Consider the following 23,767-nt stretch of genomic DNA (forward strand, 5'->3'; position numbering starts at 1 on the left):
TTCATCTTTCCACAATGTTTTCACACATTTGTTAAACTATATGGGGAGCTTTAAAAACTTATTTTCTCTCAATTATTTTAAAGTCTAACTTAGAAAAACACAAAAGTTCTTTTCATATTTCACAGTAATGTTGACAATCCTTCAAAAAGACATACAAACTCTCGTTATAGCATTTTTGAGGTCAAACTTAAATCAATGTTATCTGATCACATTAATCCTATTCATCATGCCTTTTTTATTTGAAGTCTTCTCCTTTTGTGTGTTGTTTGTTCACCTGGGTGAAATTAAAACCATCATCTATTTTTCAGTTTATGTCCTATCCGTTTGTGTATTGTTTGCTATGGTAGAATGCTAAAGTTTTCATTTTTCTAGTTTCTATCTAAACTCAGGATCCTCCTCCAGACGATAAATTGGGAAAATGCATATATAACATCAGGATGGACATGCAAGCTCATCATCCAGTTTGAGTATGCTTTAGCTGGGCTTTGGTTAAAACAATGGTATGGAAAGTATTTCTCACCCCTCAACAACTCTATCTTGTGTGTCACGAAGCCCTGCTCATGTTATCTTCAAGGATTTGAGAATATTTGTTACAGCTATTTGTGTCTAACCTCTGTTTTCTTTTGGATACCTGTTTGGAGAATATTGTGCGGCCTCTGTGATGTTCTTAGTCTAGCTTTTGGTCTGGGAAAAAAACAACTAAACAAAATGAAAGACCATTTTCCATTTGCATTTCTGACAGATATTTATTATTATTATATTATTATTATTATTTTATATTTAATAACTGTGTGTTCCGTGGGAAATTAACAGTGACCTTGGCATGATAAACACAGCACAGAATTTTCTGTCTTATGTATTGAAATGTCATTGTGTACCGTCTTCATTGAACCCGTAGACAGTTTTGATTTATGAATTATCTGTTACAGAACATGAAAAGATCTTATACTTTTCACTTTGCAATACATAACCACAAACACACACAGGAATTAGACCATTGAAAGCAAAACTAATTTCTGTAGTAGTAGAACAAATGCAGTAATAATCTTCTGAAATCTATTAGTCTTGAAAAAAAAACATCTAAAACCTCTATAGTCATCTTCTTTTTCCACAAGAGATTTCAAAATATGAAGTTTCATTTGAACACTATACTACTTATATATTACAAAAAAAAAAAAAAAAAATTATTTGTGTTTTTTTCTATACATGTCTATACAACTATCTTAAAAGCAATAAGCATAAATATTCTTCATTATAAATATGCTTAATATTCTTTTTGTATCATTTGTTCTATATAAATACAAGGTCTTATGGTTTTGGTGAATATCTACTACACCTGGGTCCAGTTAGATGAGCATCACAAGATGCATTGTAGGTGAAATACAGGATGCCTCTCTTTAATTTACAGCTGTGTGAATGAGTTCCACGTTCAGGGCTGACCACACATCTCCCCACTATGTCATTATAAATGACATCACTGTCCCAAACCTCAAATATGAGTTCATGACCAAACTCAATTGATCCAAAATCATAGCTGATGTTCCATTCGGGATCATTATTGTCCATAACCACCTCAGTCTCCTCATACATGAGGTTGTACCAGACTTTCACGTAACCGTCAGTACGTGTGAAGAGATCTGCTTTCAGGCCTGCAGCTCTCTGCACAAACACTACTAACTTGCCACGGGCAGCTCGCATAGGACAGCAATTGTGGTCCAGATTTGGTGTTTGTGAGCATCCTTGATTCTCTTTGTGATTTACAGAAAGCATGTTCTCTTCAATATAAGCAGTTACTGCTCTTTTTAGATTGGCACTAACCTCAGGATCAGCCACCAGATGATGGAGAGGGAAAATTGCATATGATATGACTTCAGGATTGTCATGCAAGCTCATCATCCAATTTGAGTATACTTCAGCTGGGCTTTGGTTTAAAACTAGGTCTGGAAAGTATTTTTCACCTCCCATCACCTCTATCTTGTGTGTCATGAAACCCTGGTAGAATCCCATGCTCATGTTATCTTTAAGAATTTGAGAGCATTTGTTGGAAAGTGAGGCATTAGCTGGAAGGAATCCCAAAGTCATCTTTAATTCAATGTTCAGGCAGTTCTTGATATCAGTCTCTGAGAAGCCCTTCAGGGTTGCAAGACAAGTTCGAAAAGCCGTGACTCGCCTCACTCGCCCTCCCAGATGGACTTGACGTATGTAGTGAGTGCCGTAAGTATCTATAGTTCTTCGGTAAAGGGGTTTTGTTTCCTCATCATATTGTGTCGGAAGTCGCTGGAGGTGTTTTGAGAATTCAGTGCTGACCTCTGGGTGGTCTGTAACTCTGTAACTGCAAATGAACAACAACGAGTCATCTGTCAGCAGATTCTGGCTGTGGTTTCTAAATAAAACTGTACTTAGCATGAAGTTTTCTTTTTCAGTGTTTTTGACAGTAATTTGATCAATGAGGTGATAAGAAAGTACCTATATTAATCATGCTCTGGGTTTGTTTTTTAGTCAAAACCATGATTTGGCTGACTTTTCAAGTGATTTAGGACTAAATTGTTTGGTCAGATGAGGAATAGATGCTAATCTAAGCATCTTTGAGATAATGTATCTTCCTTATAATACGCAATCCCAAGTCTCACAAGGAAAAATTACACTGATATTAAATTAACCAGCTACTTGCACTGCTGCTTCCTTTAAACTACATTAGGATCTTATGAGCCTTCAAATATGTTACTGTCTCTGAACAGCCAACAAGAGTTAACTTGAAATACATTTAAATGTATTACTTTTTAATAATATCAAGCTGGTATTCTCAAGTCCCTTTATCGTTAAAAAACTGAGTTGCCTAAGGTCAACTGTCTGCAGTTGAGCTTCTGTTTTGTGTATCTCTTTGGATTCAACATGTATGAATTTCACTGCATTTTAAAAGACAGTACCAAAGAAATTGATTCTTTTAAAAATTGTTAACAACTATGCTTGTAGTTGACACCTGCTCTGATAGGCTATTTTTGTCTACACTTAATATAGCCTTGCGCTCCCTAGCAGGTAAAAAAAGAAATTGCATGCATCTTGTGGAATAACTTTGTTTTTGTTGTGCTTTGGCTCTGTCTGCTTGTCTGTGTGGATGAATGATTAGAGTTGTACACACCATCTTATTAGAGTAGGCGGACAAATGAATAACATTTTTTTATGATTCCCCAGAGGCCTGCCTTTTTAATGATCCATGGTCCAAACAATTATTGTTTGTGACACAAAACGTTTAACTTAATGAGTCCTGTCTGTGAATATGACGTGATACTCGCCGATGAATGATGTATGCATGCAATTTCCAACAAAATCCACCCTGCCAGTTCTAAAACACAAAATATATGGTTTCAAGGTGTATTTGGTTAAAGACATGGTTTAGAAGATGGATTTTTGCTGTTTTTTTTTATTTTATTTTTTTTTATATTTGAAATATTTTTAAAACTTTTATTATTATGTGTATTATTATATGATATATCATTTGAAATTAGTCACTTTGACATCTTAAACCTTAACAGAAGGTATCCTTAACGGACTAATTTATATGTTATTTAGGAATTCTTAGATTTAAATTTGCCCACCGTAGATGAGATATGAGACCGCTAAATAAATGCAAAGTATGTAACAGGATAAAAATCATTAATTGTAGGCCTATGCGCTTTCTCAGTTATCAAATCATCTAACAATATTGTACGCATATTCAGAGATACTGAGAAATGGTCAGACTGTCATCATTCTGTGGAGAAGTTAAAAAGTCATTACAAATACAATGCAAAATGTGTCATAAACTCATATTACCTGTAATATGTGCAGCTGAGCTCATGGAGGGCAAATGTCGCCTTATCCATTGCATTCTGAGATTGGGCAAATTTAGCAATATCTGAACGGCTCCCTCCAAAAATTACCTTCCCTATGTCATCCAGGCTAAGGTCCATTTCCCAGTTGTTATTGATGAGTGATGTTGAACTCTTCATTAGGGAGTCGACAGAATGATGAAGAGCACTAGATAGCTGTTTGCTGCAGCGGCTGAAGGGACGCCAGTCCCTCACAACCGAGGGAAGTTTCTGCATCTGCCCTCCCTGAAAGCGGTTCTTGCAGACAGTACAAGTGCCATTATCCATGTGTGACTTGACATTGATCAAAAAGGCACCTTTACGGCGCATCGTGACAACATCAAAGCCTTCACCCACCAGGTTGTAACCAGGCACAAATGGAGCTTTCTCACATTCTGCCTGAGAGCCTGTATGGCAAGCTGAACCCTTGTGCCAGTGTGTCAAGATCAGAGAAATGCAGAAAAACATGTGGAAAACACAATGATTTGTCTCCATGATGATGTCTAAAGAGAAAATGCAGAGGGTTCAAATGCTAATACTTCATTATTTCTAAGATGGAAAACCATTTATGAGGCAATATACATGCAAAGTTTAAATAATAATAATAATAATAATAATCATAATCATAATAATGTAAGAATAGTATTGTAGAAATTGCATTATCAAAGTCCAGAATGCAGTTTGCATTATTTATGGCATTGAAATCTGCTTTAAATATATTATCTGTTATAAAAAAACATCAGCTCACCAAGTTTTACCTACCAAAAGTAGCTTTCATGCAGCAGTCTGTTCCAGCTGTGTTATACCACCATGTTGACCTACTTCTGAAAAATCCCTTTCTCTGTTCTTCTTTTCAAATTACAGTTTCTTCATGAAATGTTTTTGCTGAGTCAGAGTCACTTTCTGGAATGCTAATGCTAAAAAGAAGCACTGTGAAAACTGAGTCTGTGGCATTTGTCGAAGGGAGTGTCTTCCTGTCAGCCCTTTTCTTCTGTGCTGGACAGATTTCATCCACTGACTGGTTTTGTTTAGAATTTTTTTTTTTTTGTGAATACCAGCTGTGCTGTGGGGGAGGGTTCTCATGAGACATCGCATGAGGGAACTGAAGATGAAGTGCAAGGTCAAGATTAATCAAACAGGACACGTGGATGACAAAATGTAGCATATTCCTTTTTAATTGCAGTTGAATGTAAGACTATGGATATTATGAAATGAAAATCATAGGCCTACTCATTAGCACATTGCATGGAAAAGTCATAAGATTTTGGATATATGGAAACACACTAATGTCATGTATTATTTATTTATTTATTTTAGTATATACATTTTATGGAGGAAAATACCAAATTTAACATTACAACAGTCCATGTAAATGCCTGAAAAAAATATATATATTTAATTAATTAATTAAAAAAATAAGATAATTAATTAAATTAATTTTAATGTCAAACAGAAAGGTGTTAGTTGGGATTTTTCAGTCAGTGCGGTTACGTCATTAAGTCAATACATTTTTGTTTATTATGAGTAAGTCAACAAATCAATTTGTTCAAAAAGATTATTGAGGAACTGATTACAGTGTTGCCTAGTGATGGGAAGTTCGGATCGGAAGTTTTGGCTCGGCTCCCTTAGAAGAGCCGGCTCTTACGGCTCCCAAATGGCTCTTCATTTAGTATCACTCTGAGCCTTCTATTTTAGCCAATTGTGAATGATTTGTGTGTTGGTAAGCAATTTTTATTTGGTGTTTTCATAAAAAACTTATTTTTATGTTTTTTTGTTTTGTTTTTTGTTTTGTTTTTTGTTACAAAAAAAATATACAGATACTATTATTTAACATTTTAATAAAACTTTAATTGAACATATTTACACAGAATTAAACACAGAACCACAGAAAACAAATAAATAAAGGCAAAAGTCTTAACATTAAGACACTTTAGTCTTTAGTGCAGGTTGGCATTCAGAAATTTCAGATGCCACAGCTTGGATGTGCTGATGCGATTTCTCCTCTCTGTGATTATTTGTCCTGTTTTTGAGAAGACTCACTCTGAGAGGACCGATATTGGAATGTCTTCCTACCTTAACCAATGCACTTGCGTTTAAATCCGGTTCCCACGTCTCTCTGTCGCTCTGTGTACCTGGCCTTAAAGGGATACTGCACCCCAAAATGAAAATTTTGTCATTAATCACTTACCCCCATGTAAACCCAAAGCCCATAGAATCTCCCATAGACAACTAAACAAAATTTAAAATATCTAGGATAAAAAAAGAAAAGCATACGAATCACACATAGACATCCAAATAAACAAAAACCCAAATTTCGATAAAAGGTATGAAAATTGTTGTCAGAATACTCCATCTGCCATCAGACATGCAATCTGGGTTATATGAAGTGACGGGAACACTTTTTGTAAGCGAAGAAAACATAAATAACGACTTTATTCAACAATTCCTTTGTCAACAGTCTCCTCTGTGTCTCTCCATACCAACGTATGCTGCGTATGCTCTTCTGTATCATCAGTGCCACAAGGATACACTGTTTTCTTTCAAATCAAAGCTAAATACATGTAGAAACAGTGCATCATATGGAGAGACACAGAGGAGACTGTTGACAAAGGAATTGTTGAATAAAGTCGTTATTTTTGTTTTCTTCACTTACAAAAAGTGTTCCTGTAATTAATTAGGGCCAGATGTTATAGGTCGTTAAGAAAGCATGAAGAACCACATCAGCTTGAGGTAAATACATACAGGATTTAGTTGAATAATACCTTTTTTGATAACAAAATGGTTTCCGATGTAGCCTGTTAGTTATCTCACAGTCCATAGCAACAGTAACTGTATAATTTAGTAAGGAAGCACCTTCTGCATTTAGGATTCAAAAAAAAGAAAATGGGATTCAAAAAAAAAAAAATTCTGTGCTTAGTGATATTTTATTTATGTAGCAATGGTCATTTTAACCTCTGTGCAGTGTTCAATGTATTTCAGGACCCCAAATGATATTTGCTTAAATTAAAAAAAAAAAAAAAAAAAATAGTGTTGCCTTCATCTAAATGACATGACACTTTATGACTTTCTTCACACTTAAATCTACACACACAAAACCAAAACAGAAACTGGAATGTCTGGTTGTATATAAGTGTAATAAAGTCACTCAGGATGTTCATCTAGTGTCTTAGTTTAAAATTCTAATTTTAAATGTTTTCCAGTAAATGGCAGAAATCTACCACTAAAGTATGGCACATGTTTCATATCACCATGAATGAAAGCAAGAAATGTAGATATACTTTAAAGGTAACTACATATTTATTTTATATAAACATTTAATATAAACATATAATACTTTTTTTTTTTTTTTAATTAAGACAAAAAATGTTTAAACAAAAATACCATACCAACTGTGTAGTAAAAACATTAAAGTGAGTGATGTTACAATTCATGATTGTTATAAAACCATATTTTACTGTCTGGGGTCTCAAGAGACCCCAAACAGCCACATTATACACCCTAACTGAACAGCGCACAATGGTTAAATAAAGGTGTGAAATATATAAAAGTCTTTCTATCACTTTCTTCAGATCACACTTGAAGCCAACACCCCAACTCAAATGGCAGCATATTCGTGTTCTTGTGCTGCTGGAAAAAGTTTGTGCAACCATCTGGTAATATCCAAATACTAATAAAACACATTTTCACATTAGGTAACAATTAAAACACTAACCCAGAACATTTTTTAGGACATTTACCTGACAATGAAGTCATTGCTGGAGCGGAATCCCTCATTTTCCTTCGTCCACGACCACCGATAGAGATAGTCGATAGAACGTCTGCTCTAACCATGGTATCTTCTAAATTTGGAGAGGTCCCAAAAAGATCACTGCTGTCATACCAATGCCCAGCTGTGCTGTCAAAGGATGTACCCCCCATTTTGTAAAAACAATATGTTTAAGAGTAATTGGAACCATTTGATCCAGGGGTGGAGATGGGTAGGTTTAGGGGTGGAAATAGGATCCAGGGGGTGGAGTTGGTGTACAAATGTAATACCAGTGTACTTACATTGTAACTCCTCAGGAACTGTCCACTTAATATAAAGTGTAACATTCTGGACACCAACGACAATTTATATGTAAAGCCTAACTTACTGCCCACTGCTGTGTAACATCAGAGTAATTACATGATAAATCTAATATAAAGTGTACGCTTTCTTTAACATTTGAACTTTCATTAACAAAAAGGGTTGTTACCAATGTCCTGTAACACATTTGTACTTACACATACCATCCTGTAACACATTTGTACTTACACATACCATTCAGTGGGTTGTTACATATGTGTAGTTACACAAACATTAGAGCTGTAGATACCAATGTGTACTTACACTGTGGTTATATACTGTGTACACATCTAGTTACATTAAGTACAAAGGTATTAGGTACACAATATAAAGTGGGACCCATATTTATAATTCTGTGAAACAGGAAGCCATAGATGGATAATTTCATGCTCCTAGTCACCCTGGTGTGCTAAAAAAAATGCAAATATGAATGGGAATATACATAATACATATATAACTCACCAATCATATCTATGTAAGTAATCAATCCCAACCCAAATTTTATAAAAAAAAAAAAAAATTAATTAAAAGATCAAAAGCATTAACAACACAGATTCATGTTTACCAAGGGTGTCAATAATTCTGGCCGTGACTGTATGTGTTTTTATACAGTCTATGGTATATACACACACACAAATTCTAATATATATACATTTTTATATATATATATGTTTGAGACAAATTTCCACAAACAACTGCATGAGAGGTGTTTGACCAATATTTATGAATATAATACAGGGGGTGTGGCAATGGTCACATGCCAAGGAAGTTATATAGATTTAAATATTTCAAAAATTCATCAAAAATACACATAATCATATTTCCAAAATTCAAATTTGTCAGGATTGAGTGAAGATCTTACAGCTGGTGTGACATCATCAGGTCACATGACCAGGAAGTTTAATAGATTTGTATGATGGAAAAATTCATTAAAATTAGACCAATTTTTATTTTCGCAATCCGACTCGTGTATGATAGAAAGGAAATGCGTTTGAACAAAGTAGACCAGTTGTGATGTCATCAGGTCACATGACCAGGAAGTTTAATAGATTTGTATGACGGGAAAATTTATCAAAATTAGACCAATTGTTATTTTTTTAGCAATCCGACTCCTGTATGATAGAAAGGAAATGCGTGTGAACAAAGTAGACCAGTTGTGATGTCATCAGGTCACATGACCTTTAAATCATAGCTCGTTACTGAGTGTATTATTCAATAACCAGACAAGAAACCAATATAATGAGGAATTGCTGGCATCTTTATTCCATGTGGAACATTCATCATATACAAATTACCACACCCCTCCTTAGCAAATGCACTTGACTTTATACAATCCATTACTGCCACCTAGTGGACTAAACATCTCATTACATCCCTTTTCCTTGAATAAATAACATTACCTACTTAACAGTTCACACTAGACACTAGTCCAACACCAAAACAATCAATTGCTCCATTTTACCATTTACAATAAGACCACATTTCTCTCATCTCTTCTTTTTTTTTTTTTTAGTCCTGTTGCTGAGTCTCAGAAGGAGACTCAGCAACAGGAAGAGACACAGCAACAGAGGGCATTTATTCATGAGAAGTTAGCACATCCAAGGGAGACAGTTCTATATTTGACTTGCAGATTTCTGCAGACTTCAGCAAACTCCTTCCGATTTCAGTAGCACTTGCCCATTCTCTGTTTGAACAAGATATGACCTTGGATTTTCTTCTTTTAGAACAACACTTTCTTTCTTTCTCCATCTTGTTGGCTCCTCAACTCTAACCACATCCTCAGAAAGAGGTATCAGTTGCCGAGATCCCTTTATCAAAAATTATTTCTGTTTTCTGATGTTGCATCTCTTTCAATGTCAAAACTTTTCTTTTCTCTTTTTTAAAAGACAACTTTGGCAATGTGTCACGCAGTTAACGGTTCATCAGTAGTTCGGCAGGAGATAACCCACAACCAAGTGGGGAGGAACGGTAATTCAACAATGCCAGATATTCATCCGAATTACTTGCAGCTGCTTTTTTCAACAGTTTTTTTTACAATCTGCACCCCTTTTTCTGCTTTTCCATTTGCCTTTGGATAAAGGGGGCTCGACGTTGTATGCTTAAAGCCATACTGTTCTGCAAACAGTCTGAATTCAAGACTACTATACTGAGGACCATTATCACTTTGCACAATGAAGGTAATTCCATGCCTGGAAAAAATCACATCCCGTTTCATGGGATTAATCACATCACTCGTTGTTGTATACCAGAGCTGTTCAATTTCAGGATAATTGGAATAGTAATCAAAACTACCAAAAAATCCTTACCATTTAACTGGAACAGATCAGTTCCTACTTTTTGCCATGGTTGGGTAGGCACTTCAGCAATCAGCATTGGTTCTTTTGTCAGTTTATAGTGATGACGCAAACAGACATCACACTTACTGATTAATTCCTCAATATGCATATTAATTGCAGGCCAATAAACAGCTTGTCTGTCTCGTGGCTTGCATTTTTCAATACCAAGATGCCCTTCATGTATGTGAAGAAGCATATCTTGATGCATTGATACTGGAATAACAATTCGATTGTTTCGCAACAAGCCATTACACACACTCAGTTCTGCCCTCATTGGAAATACTGTGAGCACTTGCCTTTAATCCATCCTTGTTGAAGAAAAACAATCACTCTCTGCACTTCAGCATCCTTAGTCGTTTCCTCCTCAATAAGTTTTAACATCTCATCTGAGAATGGTAAAGATGAAATCACTGTACTCACATGTCCATCCACTTCTTCACTGAGGTGACTGCTCTCTGACATCGGTGCTCGTGACAATGCATCAGCCACAATATGCTTCCCAGGTGTATACACTAGATTTAAATCATATCTTTGCAATTTCATCATCATGCGTTGAATTCTAGGTGACATATCATTTAAGTTCTTTTGAATTATCGATATTAATGGTTTATGATCGGTATCTACTGTGAAAGTAGGTAATCCATAAACATATCCATGGAATTTCTTACAGCCAAATAGTACCCCCAAAGTCTCCTTTTCAATTTGAGAGAACCTTTTTTCAGTTTCCGTCAGGGACTGAGAAGCATAGGCCACAGGTTTCCAGGAATCTCCACCAGCCTGAAGAAGCACAGCTCCTAGTCCATCCTGAGAGGCATCTGTAGAGGTCTTAATTGGACGGGTGTAATCAAAGAAATCAAGAACAGGTTAAGTAGTCAGGTTATCTCTTTTAACCTCTTCCATTCTTAAACATTTACAAAAGACCACACAAACTCTTTGTCATTTTGTAACAATGCTCTCAGATGGGTAGTTTTGGCAGATAGATTTGGCAGAAATTTTCCTAGGAAATGTACCATACCAATTCCAAACTCCAGGCCTCGGGACCCACTGCTCTGCACATTTTGAATGTTTCTGAATCTGACACACGTTCCAACTCCAGGCCCTCGGACCCACTGCAGCTGCACACGTGTTACCTTTCTGAAGTTATCTTTGTGACTCCAAACAGGACACTCTTTCTTGTTCAACTTTAATCATGTGCGATAATTCTTTCCACCAGTTTTAATAGTCGCTGATCATGGGTGTTCAAGGAGTGGACCCCCACTGCGCACAAGATCATCAATATATACACAAAACCAACTCAAGTTACTTCAAAAAGTGTTTCCATTGCGCGAACAGAAAAATTTTCAGGGGCTGACTTAATCCCAAATGGAAGACGAAGAAAACCATCATCTTAATAAGTCGCTTAAATGTGCAATATTTACTACCTCTCAGAAGATCAGTTGAATATATTGCCAGAAACACTGGGATGCGTCCTTCAATTACTAAAAAATTGTCCCCCCTGAAATTTCACTAAGAATCTCTTCCCAAATGTGGGTACTGATAGCAATCAGTTGGTTGTTCCATCCTTTGAATGACTCCTAATTGAATCATACGATCAATTCCCCATTAGGTTTTTTCACACATGTGATGGATTTTACCCAATCAGTTGGTTGTTCCATCCTTTGAATGACTCCTAATTGAATCATACGATCCAATTCTTGCTTCAAGGGCTCTTGCAGAGGGACAGGAACACGCCGAGGAGCATGTATTTCAATTTCAATTTTAAATTTTAAAAACAAAATCAAAATTAAACCCAACCTTTCCAAACCAAAGTGCTGTACAAAGTTAATAAAAATAAAATACAATAAAATAAAAGAAACAAAAAAAAAAAACATAAATTAAAAATCAAAAGAAAAAAAAAAAAGATGCGTTTTTAACCTGGATTTGAATTCGGTTAACGTGGAGGCAGTTCTGACAAGTAGTGGCAGGCTATTCCATAGCTTAGGACCAGCTACTGCGAAGGCTCTGTCTCCCCTGCATTGCAGGCGGGACCGTGGTATTCAGAGAAGATGGCCATCTTGGGATCTGAGTGACCTAGCCGGATTGTAAATGGTGAGTAAATCGGAGAGATAATTAGGGGCTAAGTTGTTAAGAGCTTTGTAGACAAATAGCAGAATCATAAAATCAATTTCATTCCGAACCACAACAAACAAGAAGAGGCCATTGGGAACCATGGTGTCTTCCTTTGACTTGTACCTACAACAAACCCATGATACGCTTTAAGGGGAACTGTGCGTTTTTGAATCCGGGGGGTTTCTTTCAATGCTTTCACATCTCTAATGTTATTAAGTTCCAGTGACCTTTTGCCCCGAACATAAAAGCAACCACTAACAAGAGGAACAATCCACTTAGAGGACCACACAGAATGCTCAATAGAGACACCTTTTGCCCCGCCTGGAGCTGCATCCTCTTCAGAAACCATCTGCACATAAAAGGAATCACTCAAGGTATCACTATCATCTATATCCTCCATGACATGTACTCTGTGTTCCGTTTTAAATTCTTTTGACAAGAACATTTTTGCAAAGTGGTTCAGGCCATTACATTTAGGAAACATTGTTTACCAAATGCTGAACATTGTCTGAACTTATGTTTATTCCCACAACATTTACGAAGAAATGTTTCGTTTTCAGTGCTTTTAAAGCTTCTTGCATTACCTCGTTTCTTGTCTCTGAAAGATATGTCATCGATGGCTGTGGCTGCATTCGGAGAGGACGTTGCTGAAGAAACATCAAACTGCATCACTTGCTTATTCGCTGGACTGGCACAATTCAACAGCATTATCCAGGGTGAGTTCAGACTCTCGTAACAATCTTTCTCAGACTTTCTTGTCACATATGCCAAAAACAATCTGATCACGAATCATGGAATCTCTTAATTCATTAAAATTACAGGTTTTTGCCTTTATCTTAAGATTGGTAAGAAAGCAATCAAAAGCCTCTCCTTCATGCTGCAGTCGCGTTCGAAATACATATCGCTCATATGTCTTATTCTTCTTTTACAAGCAATGAGCATCAAATTTTTCCAATACCTTATCCAGTTTCTTCTTATCTGCCTCATCTTCAAAATTTAAGGTATTGTATACTTCCACAGCGTCTACTCCAGCAATAGTAAGTAACATAGCAATCTTCCATTCATCTGCAGCTTCTGGTTGGGCAATAGCTAAAACATACAGCGTAAACTGTTGCTTAAAAGTCCTCCAATTTGCGTCAACATTTCCACACAACTTCAAAGGGCCTGGTGGTTTAATTGCGTCCATGGCATTCTTGAAACCCCACTCCACCATGTATTATTCAATAACCAGACAAGAAACCAATATAATAATGAATTACTGGTGCTGGCGTCTTTATTCCACGTGAAACATTTATCATATACAAATTGCCACACCCTTCCTTAGAAAATGCACTTGACTTTATACAATCCATTACTGCCTCCTTGTGGACTAAACATCCCCACTCATTACACTGAGTACACCCACAATTTGAATTGATATTCAAACTTTTGACGGTACTCCAGTAGCCAATAAAAATATCCGATCGTAAAGGGACCAATAACAGCCATGATATCTGAACCAGGAAAAGCGCCGCTGCAGCAGGTGAAGAGCTGATCAGACAGTGAGGGAACGCATAATTTATGGACTCAAAGCTTGAAACAAACTACATGATAGTGTTATTGTCATATGGAGAGATTAGGGTCTATCTTATTTTGTTGTGTTTTCGTTTGTGTATTTGGCACTGGTTGTTTTTTCTTTATTCTTTTTTTTTATAGTGTTCCTTTCAGATACCTTCATGGCCACCGAGGGTAGAGCGAAAGCTGAGAGTTCTGTGGTAACATCTGAGTTGCCCGACCCTGAGGCGCTGTCTATGAGTAGTGGTGCTGAAATGGAGTCCACTGAGTTGCCGCTGTCTGCTGACAAGATTCTGATCCCTGCTGAACAGCAGAAAGACCCTTCTTTATTGTGCTGCAGGGAAAGGGCGGTAACTCTTACGGACATTGAAGGTAAATTAGTGGGATATTTTTGGGACAGTGACGTGTTGAAGAGAAAGTGGACTCCAGCAAGGGTCGGATGGTTTAAGTTGGGATACGGTTTACCAGCTCGTAGTACCGAAATGTTTACACAACCAGGTTTTGAGCATAGCTCATGATAATGTTGCTGGGCATTTGGGAATTACTAAAACGTATTATCGAATCTTATGTTATTTTTTCTGGCCTGGTATTAAATCTGATGTGGTGCAGTATTGTCGTTCGTGTCACGTGTGCCAGGTTGTATGAAAACCTAATCAAATCATCTGTCCTGCACCTCTTCAACCTATTCCTGTTTTGGGAGAGGCTTTCGCTCGAATAATCTTGGACTGTGTTGGGCCGTTACTGTGAACTAGTTCGGGGCATGTCTATCTGCATACACTCATGTGCACGACTACTCGCTATCCAGAGGCGGTACTGTTATACGCTCCTTAAAAGCGAAAGCTGTTGTGAAAGCTCTGGTTACGTTTTTCTCTACTTTTGGTTTTCCTAAAGTGATCCAAACAGACCAGGGAACTAATTTCATGTCTCGACTGTTTAAACAGGTATTGTCTCAGCTGAAGATTACGCATGTTACGTCCAGCCCATACCGACCTGAGACGCAGGGAGCGCTCAAAAGGTTTCATCAAACCCTAAAGTCCATGTTGAGTAAATACTGTGTCGAGTCAGGAAAGGATTGGGATGAAGGGCTGCCTTTACTTATGTTTGCTGTCTGTGAGACCGTTCAGGAGTCACTGGGGTTTAGCCCGGCGGAATTGGTTTTTGGGCATACGGTGAGGGGCCCACTCAAGATGCTGAAAGAGAACTGGCTATCTGAACAACGATCCGATGTAATCTGCTGAATTATGTCAGTTCTTTTCGGGAGCGACTGCACGATGCTTGTAAACTGGCTCAGACTGCTTTGGAGAGTACGCAGACAAAAATGAAAAGACGTTTTGACAAAACTGCTGTGGTTCGTTCATTCTCTGAGGGGGATAAAGTTTTAGTTTTATTGCCAGTTCAGGGTGCTGCACTGCAAGCTAAATTTTCTGGTCCGTACGTCGTTGACAAGAAGCTAAGTGACACGAATTATGTTATTCAAACTCCCTAACGACTGAGAAAATCCCGTGTGTGTCACGTAAATATGCTGAAGTTGTATGTTAGTCGTGAGGAAAATGAGGAGTCAAAAAGCTTCATTATCTTTCCTGTAGCTTCGGCTGTGTCTGTTTCTGACAGCGATGTTGACGAAGATGGGTTGAGCTTGCATAATACCCTAGTCTCGGGTGACAAAATGAATAATTCTATGGTCCTGGAGAATTTAAATTCTCATCTGGTACATTTATCTGACCCTCAGCGAAATGATATCATTAAGATAATTAATTCTTCTTTAGGACTGTTTTCAGATATCCCTACTCGTACTCAAGTTTTGGAACATGATATTGATGTAGGTGACCATTCACCCATTAAGCAAAGTGCTTACAGAGTGAACCTCGTTAAACGTAAAATCATGGAAGCTGAGGTAAAGTACCTTGTTGAGAATGGTCTCGCAGTACCAAGATCTAGCGCCTGGAGTTCACCGTGTTTATTGGTTCCTAAATCTGACGGCACACAATGATTTTGCACGGATTACCGGAAAGTAAATGCCGTGACGAAACCAGATTCGTTTCCCCTCCCACTCATGGAGGATTGCATTGACAAGGTAGGCTCTGCGCGCTTCGTCACAAAATTAGACCTGCTAAAGGGATACTGGCAAGTTCCCTTGACGGAGCGTGCGGCTAAAATATCTGCCTTTGTTACGCCAGATGATTTCTTGAATTACAGGGTGATAGCGTTCGGATTGCGCAGCGCTCCGGCTACCTTTCAGCGCTTGTTGAATAAAGTGCTAAAGGGGGTTCATAGCTGTAAGGCTTACTTGGATGACATCGTGATTTATTCGAATACATGGGATGAACATCAGAAAACTTTGAGTATTGTGTTTGATCGCTTGCTAAAGGCATCTCTTACACTTAATTTAGTTAAGCGCGAGTTCGGTAAGGCGACTGTTACCTACCTGGGGAAATGGGTGGGACAGGGTCAAGTTCGACCTGTTGCCCTAAAAGTGCAAGCTATTGCGGAGTTTGCAGTGCCCCGTACGAAACGTGAACTCAGAAGATTTTGGGGCATGACTGGTTATTATCGGGGGTTTTGTAAAAACTTCTCAGATGTTGTGTTGCCTTTGACCAATATGCTTTGTGCTTCGCAAAATTTTGAATGGACTGCTGAGTGTCAAACTGCATTTGATTCTGTCAAAACACTTCTGTGTAGCTCTCCAGTCTTGGTTGCTCCAAAATATGAATGTTCATTCAAAATGCATGTTGATGCGAGTGCTACCGGTGCTGGTGCTGTCCCTGTTGCAGAATGATGAAAATGGAGTTGAGCATCCTCTTGGGTACTTCTCAAAAAAGTTTTTGAAACACCAACTAAATTATAGCACTATTGAGAAGGAGGCATTAGCCTTATTAATGGTGTTTCAACACTTTGAGGTGAACATTGGTTCTAGTTCCCTTCCGGTGATCATATTTACTGATCATAACCCATTAGTCTTCCTGTCTCGTATGAAGAACTCGAATCACTGGATCATGCGTTGCTCACTTTTTGTCCAGGATTTTTACCTGGAAATTCATTATAAAAAAGGCAAAGATAATGTACTTGCTGTTGCCCTTTCACGGTCGTTCAGTTTTGATTAAATCTACTAGAAGTAGATTCTTTGTGTCCGGGGGTGTTACGACCTGCGTTTCCTGTAGTGTCGTGGTGTGTGTGTCTGTGTACTGTCTCCTCCCTCTTACTCTCTCTGGTATCTGATAGGATGCGGCTGATGGGATGTACGATCACCATTGGTGGTGGAGACAAGGCGTGGTCTTTAAAAGGACGCTGCCGGCATTCAACGAGGAGCTTATTGTTGGTTCGGAAGCGGCTGGGTTGAGAGCTCCTGGATCCCTTCTCCGGCCGATGATCAAATTTGCCACTTTCAAGTGTAGTGTAAAAGCTATTGATCATGTTCTTTCCTTTTCAGCCTTGTGTACTAAGAACGTGGAGCAAAGGGGTGTCCTGCCGTTTTGTTTTGGCTATCTTTTTTGGGTTCTGTTTTGTGTTAGGAAGTTAGGGAAGTAAAATGTATTTTACTTTTGTTATTTGACGAGGTTAGTTATTACTTTCTTTTCTTTCTAGATTTGTTTTGTTTGTTATTTTGGCCTCTGGGACACCCTGGAGAGATGCTCTTTGTTTCACTTGTTGTTTTTAAATAAATCTAATTACTTATTCTGATTAACATCGTGTACCTGTTTGATTATTGACTGGAGTGATTCGTACTTGGGATTCCATCACCACAACCCAGTCTTAGTATTATTATCCCCTGATAAGAGTTTTTCCTACTACCCCTAGGCATGGGGGCGTAATAGCGGGCCTTCATCAAACCCGGAACTAGTCGAGCCGTTTGTGCCAGGCTGGGGAGAAAGGTATTGTAATCAAGTAAATTTTGTGAAAAATAATGCGTTTTTCAAACCACCAAGCATGAGAGCATGTTCTAGTACACCCCCCAAAATGAAATCAAGACTTTGTAAAAGAGCATAATATGACCCCTTTAACCACTCCTATACAACCAAGGTATTGAAGTTAGAAATTCCTGTATCATGACCACTAATTCAGGTACTTTGTCAATAAGATAAAAGTGGGTTTTGTTCAAAGTTGCTATTATCGACATAGATCTTTAATATGAATATTTTTTGGTAATTAAATATCGCCGGCAAAAAGGAACTAGTACTCTGAGTTGTTTTACTTTTACTTAAGTACTGTTTTGACACCAGCACTTTTACTTGTAATAGAGTATTATTTCAGTAATGTAACAGTACTTGTACTTAAGTACAAATTTTCAGTACTCTTTCCACCACTGATGGTGAGAGAGGTTCCTTCAATCTAAAAAAAAAAAAAACAACAAGAATCGGAAAAGAATCGAATCCCATTGATTCTAGAACCAGGAACCAAAAATTTCAAAATAGAACCAGGATTCCCATGGGTCCTTGAAAGTTTGTGAATCTGAAAAAAATAAAAAAATAAATCAAGGCCCTGGAAAGTTTTTGAAAACAAGCATACATAGATACAGGTCCTTGAATTTATTGTGCAAGAAGTTTTCTGAAAAAAAAAAAAAATCATATTATTCCCTCTGGTCCGCTAATGTGTTATTTTGCCAACACTTTGTGGCCTATGCATTTTAGCTTGCTTGATTTATGTTGGTTACATGCATTTACACATTACGTTAAGTGTTACCATGACATTCACGCGCGCACGAATCTATGCTCATTGCCACTCACTATGCCCCCTTACCGGAAATAACGTCTCATTTCTGAAGCATGAAACAAAAACCACACAAGTAAACTCGAAAAATATGACACATGATACAAGATTTGAATAGACAAACCAATTTTTAGTATATTTCAACATAAACACACATCGCTAGACAGGTAATGAACACATATAATTAACATTTATAATTAATATTTGGCTGAAATGTTGTAAGATAATGTAACAGAACGATGTGTTTAAAGAGAATATAAAAATTAGATTGGTCCTGCCTGTTGTTTATTAATTCCAGTAATGTTCTACTATGTTGTCTGTTGACATTGCACGTAAAACCTGCAGTGAGTCAGGGAACTTACCAGTGATCGAATTTGTGTACACAATCTACTGATTCACAAACTTGGGAGCTGATTGAGACGCACCCTTGGTCATGCAGTGCTTTTGTGGCGATATTTTGTATAGGATATTGTCTGCTGATTTGACAAGTTTTCTGTATATCGTAATAATATATATATATATATATATATATATATATATATATATATATATATATATATATATTTATATTTAACAAATTAAATATTACATTATACGTATGTAAAATAATGTGATTTCCATTAGATGTTTTGTCTTAAATTTCATATAGGTGGTATTAAAAAGGTCTTAAAGCCTTAAATCTAACTTTTTCATATCTGTAAACACCTTGATTAAGTCCTTGATTTTGAGGGTATTGGACTTGGAAAATCCTTGAAAGGTCCTTGAATTTGAAGTTAACCAAGGTGTGGGAACCCTGTCGAACAGCCCTAGGGTGAGTTGGGATGGGGTACTACCTCCCTGAAGTGAGTTTTTGCAGGGTGGGATGTCTGAAACTCCATAAATGCAGTTATGCCCTAAAATTCCAGATACTGGGGCAAAAAATGCCCCTGTGTGAGGGTTTTTTTTTTTTTTTTTTTGGCTCATTTATATATGATTAAACGACATAACACAAGTGCACATGTAATTTTTTTTTTTTTCCTTTTTTTTTTTTTTTTTTTACAACAGTTCAGTAAATAAGTTAATATTGTGGAATATTTTAAACACAATATTGTGTTTTTGATCAATTTTGCCAATGAAAAATTACCTTAAAAACCACAGCAGAATTGTGCATCTCCATGCAACACAGCCGTTTTTAGTTTATAAATGAATCTGCATCTTGAACGAATCGTGTGAACCAATGATTCAGTAGCCCATTCAAACCTAGTATTCAAACCTGGATGACTTACTTTCTTTTGCACATCATAAAGAAGGTATTTTGAATACTGTTGGTAACGAAGCTGTTTTGTTCAATAGTGATTTTCAATGCATGAACAAAAAATACTGAGATCTTTCTCAAATTATCTTTTCTGTTCCATACTTTGTTAGGCCATTAGCATAAATAAACACAATAATAGCTTTAAATCGTCTTTTGGCAGTATTTTCACAGACAAATTTAGTTTGCGATTTAATTAGATTAATTAATTGCAGCACCCTGTAATTAATTAGATTAAAAATTTTAATCGACTGACAGCCCTAATATAGATAGATAGATAGATAGATAGATAGATAGATAGATAGATAGATAGATAGATAGATAGATAGATAGATAGATAGATAGATAGATATAGACTGTAGATAGGCCTATGCAGTCATGGCCAAAAATATAGGCACCCTTGGTAAATATGATCAAAGAAGGCTGTGAAAATTAATCTGCATTGTTAATCCTTTTGATCTTTTATTTTAAAAAAAATCACAAAAATCTAACCTTTCATTGGATAATAAGAATTTAAAATGGAGGGAAATATCATTATGAAATTAATGTTTTTCTCAAATACTCGTTGGACACAATTATTGGCACCCCTAGAAATTCTTATGAGTAAAATATCTCAGAAGTATATTCCCATTCATATTCACAATTTTGAGCACTCCAGGGAGATTATAAACATGAAATTATCCATCCAAGGTTTCCTGTTTCACAGAAATATAAATATGAGGGAAAACAAAGCCCAAATTCCCTTAATCATCCATCACAATGAGAAAAACCAAAGAATATGGCTTTAAGAAAAGAGCTAGAGCAGTGAAAATTCCCATTTCCACCATCAGGGCAATAATTAAGAATTTCCAATCAACAGAAAATGTTATAAATCTGCGTGGAAGAGGACTTGTCTCAATATCGTCCTAATGCACAGTGAGAAGGAGCATTTGAGTGGCTAAAGACTCTTCAAGGACCACAGCTGGAGAATTGCAGAAATAAGTTGAATCTCAGGGTCAGAAAACCTTAAAAAAAAATTGTCAAACAGCACCTACATCACCACATGTTGTTTGGGAGGGTTTCAAGAAAAATTCTCCTAGCTCATCCAAAAACAAACTCCAGTATATTCAGTTATCAGACACGACTGGAACTTTCAAATGGGACTGGCTTCTATGGTCAGATGAAACTTAAAAATTAGCTTTTTAGCAGCAAACACTCAAGATGTGTTTCGTGAACACAGGGATAAAACGTGCCCCATGTGTACAATGAAATATACTGCTGTATTTTTGATGTTGTGGGCCTATATTTCTGCTGGAGGTCCTGGACATCTTGTTTAGATTCATGGCATCATGGATTCTATCAAATACCAACAGATAAAAAAAGCACTAAGTGACTGACTCATATAATGGGCCATGTTTTGATCTTCCAACCATACAATAATCCAAACACAAACCTCAAAAACAACACAAAAATGGGTCACTGAGCACAAAACAAATATTCTGCCATGGCCATTCCAGTCCCCTGACCTGAACCCTATAGAAAATGAGTGGTGAACTGAAGAGAAGCACCACCAACATGGAGCTGTGAATCTAAAGGGTCTGGAGTGATTCTGGATGAAGGTATGGTCTCTGATCTCTTGTCATGTGATCTCTAACCTCATCAGGCATTATAGAAGAAAATTTAGAGCTGTTAAACTGGCAAATGGAGGTTTCAAAAAGTATTGAATAAAAGGGTGCCGTTAATTGTAGCCAATGTGTATTAGAGAAAAACATTAATTTTATAATGATATTTCCCCCCCATTTTAAATTTTTTTAAATAAAAGATCAAAAGGATTAACAATGCAGATTCATTTTCACAGCCTTCTTTGATCATATTTACCAAGGGTGCAGATATTTTTGGCCATGACTGTATATATAAAAGTGGGTCGTGGCTTGACGACCATGGGAAAATGTGGGTCCCAAGGCCAAACCAGTTGAGAACCACTGCACTAGTGTGTAGTCCTTTATTATTCAACATAATGATTCAACATTTTCTATCAGGTTGAACAAAAAAATAGGATAACAATACATCATATATGTCAAAAAGAAAATGCAAGCTCAAGAGTTGAAGTGGGGAAAATATAGCTATAAAGCTATACCATGTCCCCTTCTTGGACAATCTGATCATCTCTTTTTGTTTCTCGTTCCTGCATATAAAGCCCTGGTTAACAGTGCCAGACCAACTTGTAAGACAGTTAAAGTTTGGCCTGCAGTTGCCATCAACCAACTCCAGGACTGCTTTGAATACACAGATTGGAATGTATTTTCCCACAGTCAGATTTAGAGACATTTACTTCATCTGTGTTGTCAGTTAATGTGTGGATAACGTCACTGTTGACAAAAAGATGTGTATCCAAATGAGAAACCATGGATAGACGAAGTTAAACAGTTGATCAGGGCGAGGGACACAGCTTTTAAATCAGGAGATATATCTGCTTACAGAGCTGCCAGAGCTAGTCTCAAGAGGGGCATTAGGTCTGCAAAATTAAATTACAAATGGCGGATTGATGAAGATTTCTGTTTGTTTCCTCTCCCTCTCCTCGTGTATAGTACCCATGTGCCTAAAATCCATGACCATCGTGCCTGTCCCAAAAAAAAACTAAAAAAACATGATAACATGTCTTAATGACTATCGACCGATTGCTCTCACTCCTGTCATTGCTAAATGTTTTGAATGACTAGTAATCACTCACATCAAAGACTCTATACCAGTTGATATAGATCAATATCAGTTTGCCTATCAGGCAAATAGATCAACTAAGGATGCCATCTATGTAGCTATGCATGCTGCTCTTTCACATATGGAAAAGCCCAAGACATACATCAGGATGCTCTTTGTTGATTACAGCTTGGCATTTAACACCATCGTACCAAACCAGCTGATTAACAAACTTAATGCTCTAGAATTAACTTCCCCCACATGCAGCTGGTTATTGGACTTTCTTACCAACCGCCCCCAGTCAGTGCGGTTAGATAAGTATACCTCCTGTACCTTAATTTTGAGTACTGGTGTACCACAAGGGTGTGTACCAAGTCCCCTCCTTTGTGCACTTTTCACCCATGATTGTTAAGCTACCCACAACTCTAATATTCTGGTGAAACGGGGAAGTCGTGGCCTAATGGTTAGAGAGTTTGACTCCCAACCCTTAGGTTGTGGGTTCAAGTCTTGGGCTGGCAATAGCACGACTGAGGTGCCCTTGAGCAAGGCACCGAACCCCCAACTGCTCCCCGGGCACCGCAGCATAAATGGCTGCCCACTGCTCCAGGTGTGTGTTCACTTTGTGTGTTTGTGTTCACTGCTGTGTGTGTCCACTTTGGATGGGTTAAATGCAGAGCATGAATTCGGAGTATGGTTCACCATACTTGGCTGTATGTCATGTCACATTTTTTTTTTTTTCACATTTAAATTTGCAGATGACACAACTGTCATTGGGCTCATAACAAACACCAGTGAAGTTGCATATAGGGAGGAGGTTCAGAACCTGACAGCATGGTGTAATACAAACAACTTGGTCTAAAAATATCAGAAAGACCAAAGAAATTGTGGACTTTAGGACCACTAAAAAGATCACCCACAGTCCTGTAATGATCAAAGATTAGGTTGTGGAGAGAGTCCACAGCTCCTGGGAGTTACCATCACGGAGGATCTTTCCTGGGGTGATAACATTTGATAGCATTTATATTAGGCAAAGCACAACAATGCTTTTCATTTCTGATGAAGTTAAGCAGAGCAAATTGAAAGATCATGTGTATCTTTAGTCCAATGCATTTACATTGTGACTCCACTCCAGGTGCAGTCAACA

General features: G+C 37.3%; 1 protein-coding gene and 2 long non-coding RNA genes across 3 annotated transcripts; 2 read left to right on the forward strand and 1 right to left on the reverse strand.

The window, feature by feature from the left end:
* Positions 1 to 5,049, reverse strand: LOC122138244 (perforin-1-like). Its single transcript, XM_042729883.1, has 3 exons — positions 4,611 to 5,049; positions 3,814 to 4,351; positions 1 to 2,332 (listed from the first exon to the last, which is right to left on the reverse strand). Exons 1-3 carry the CDS (start codon positions 4,624 to 4,626, stop codon positions 1,309 to 1,311), a joined length of 1,578 nt encoding a protein of 525 aa, XP_042585817.1. The 5' UTR covers positions 4,627 to 5,049; the 3' UTR covers positions 1 to 1,308.
* Positions 5,050 to 9,837: 4,788 nt separating this feature from the next.
* LOC122138247 lies at positions 9,838 to 11,293 on the forward strand. Its single transcript, XR_006155445.1, has 3 exons — positions 9,838 to 9,921; positions 10,034 to 10,130; positions 11,012 to 11,293. It is a non-coding gene; the product is annotated as an uncharacterized LOC122138247 (long non-coding RNA).
* Positions 11,294 to 12,654: 1,361 nt separating this feature from the next.
* On the forward strand, positions 12,655 to 17,707 carry LOC122138246. The gene is made up of 3 exons (XR_006155444.1): positions 12,655 to 12,772; positions 13,004 to 13,114; positions 17,172 to 17,707. It is a non-coding gene; the product is annotated as an uncharacterized LOC122138246 (long non-coding RNA).
* Positions 17,708 to 23,767: the final 6,060 nt, after the last annotated feature.

This window comes from Cyprinus carpio, chromosome B8 (assembly GCF_018340385.1).
Source record: "Cyprinus carpio isolate SPL01 chromosome B8, ASM1834038v1, whole genome shotgun sequence".
NCBI classification, from domain to species: Eukaryota; Metazoa; Chordata; class Actinopteri; order Cypriniformes; family Cyprinidae; genus Cyprinus; species Cyprinus carpio.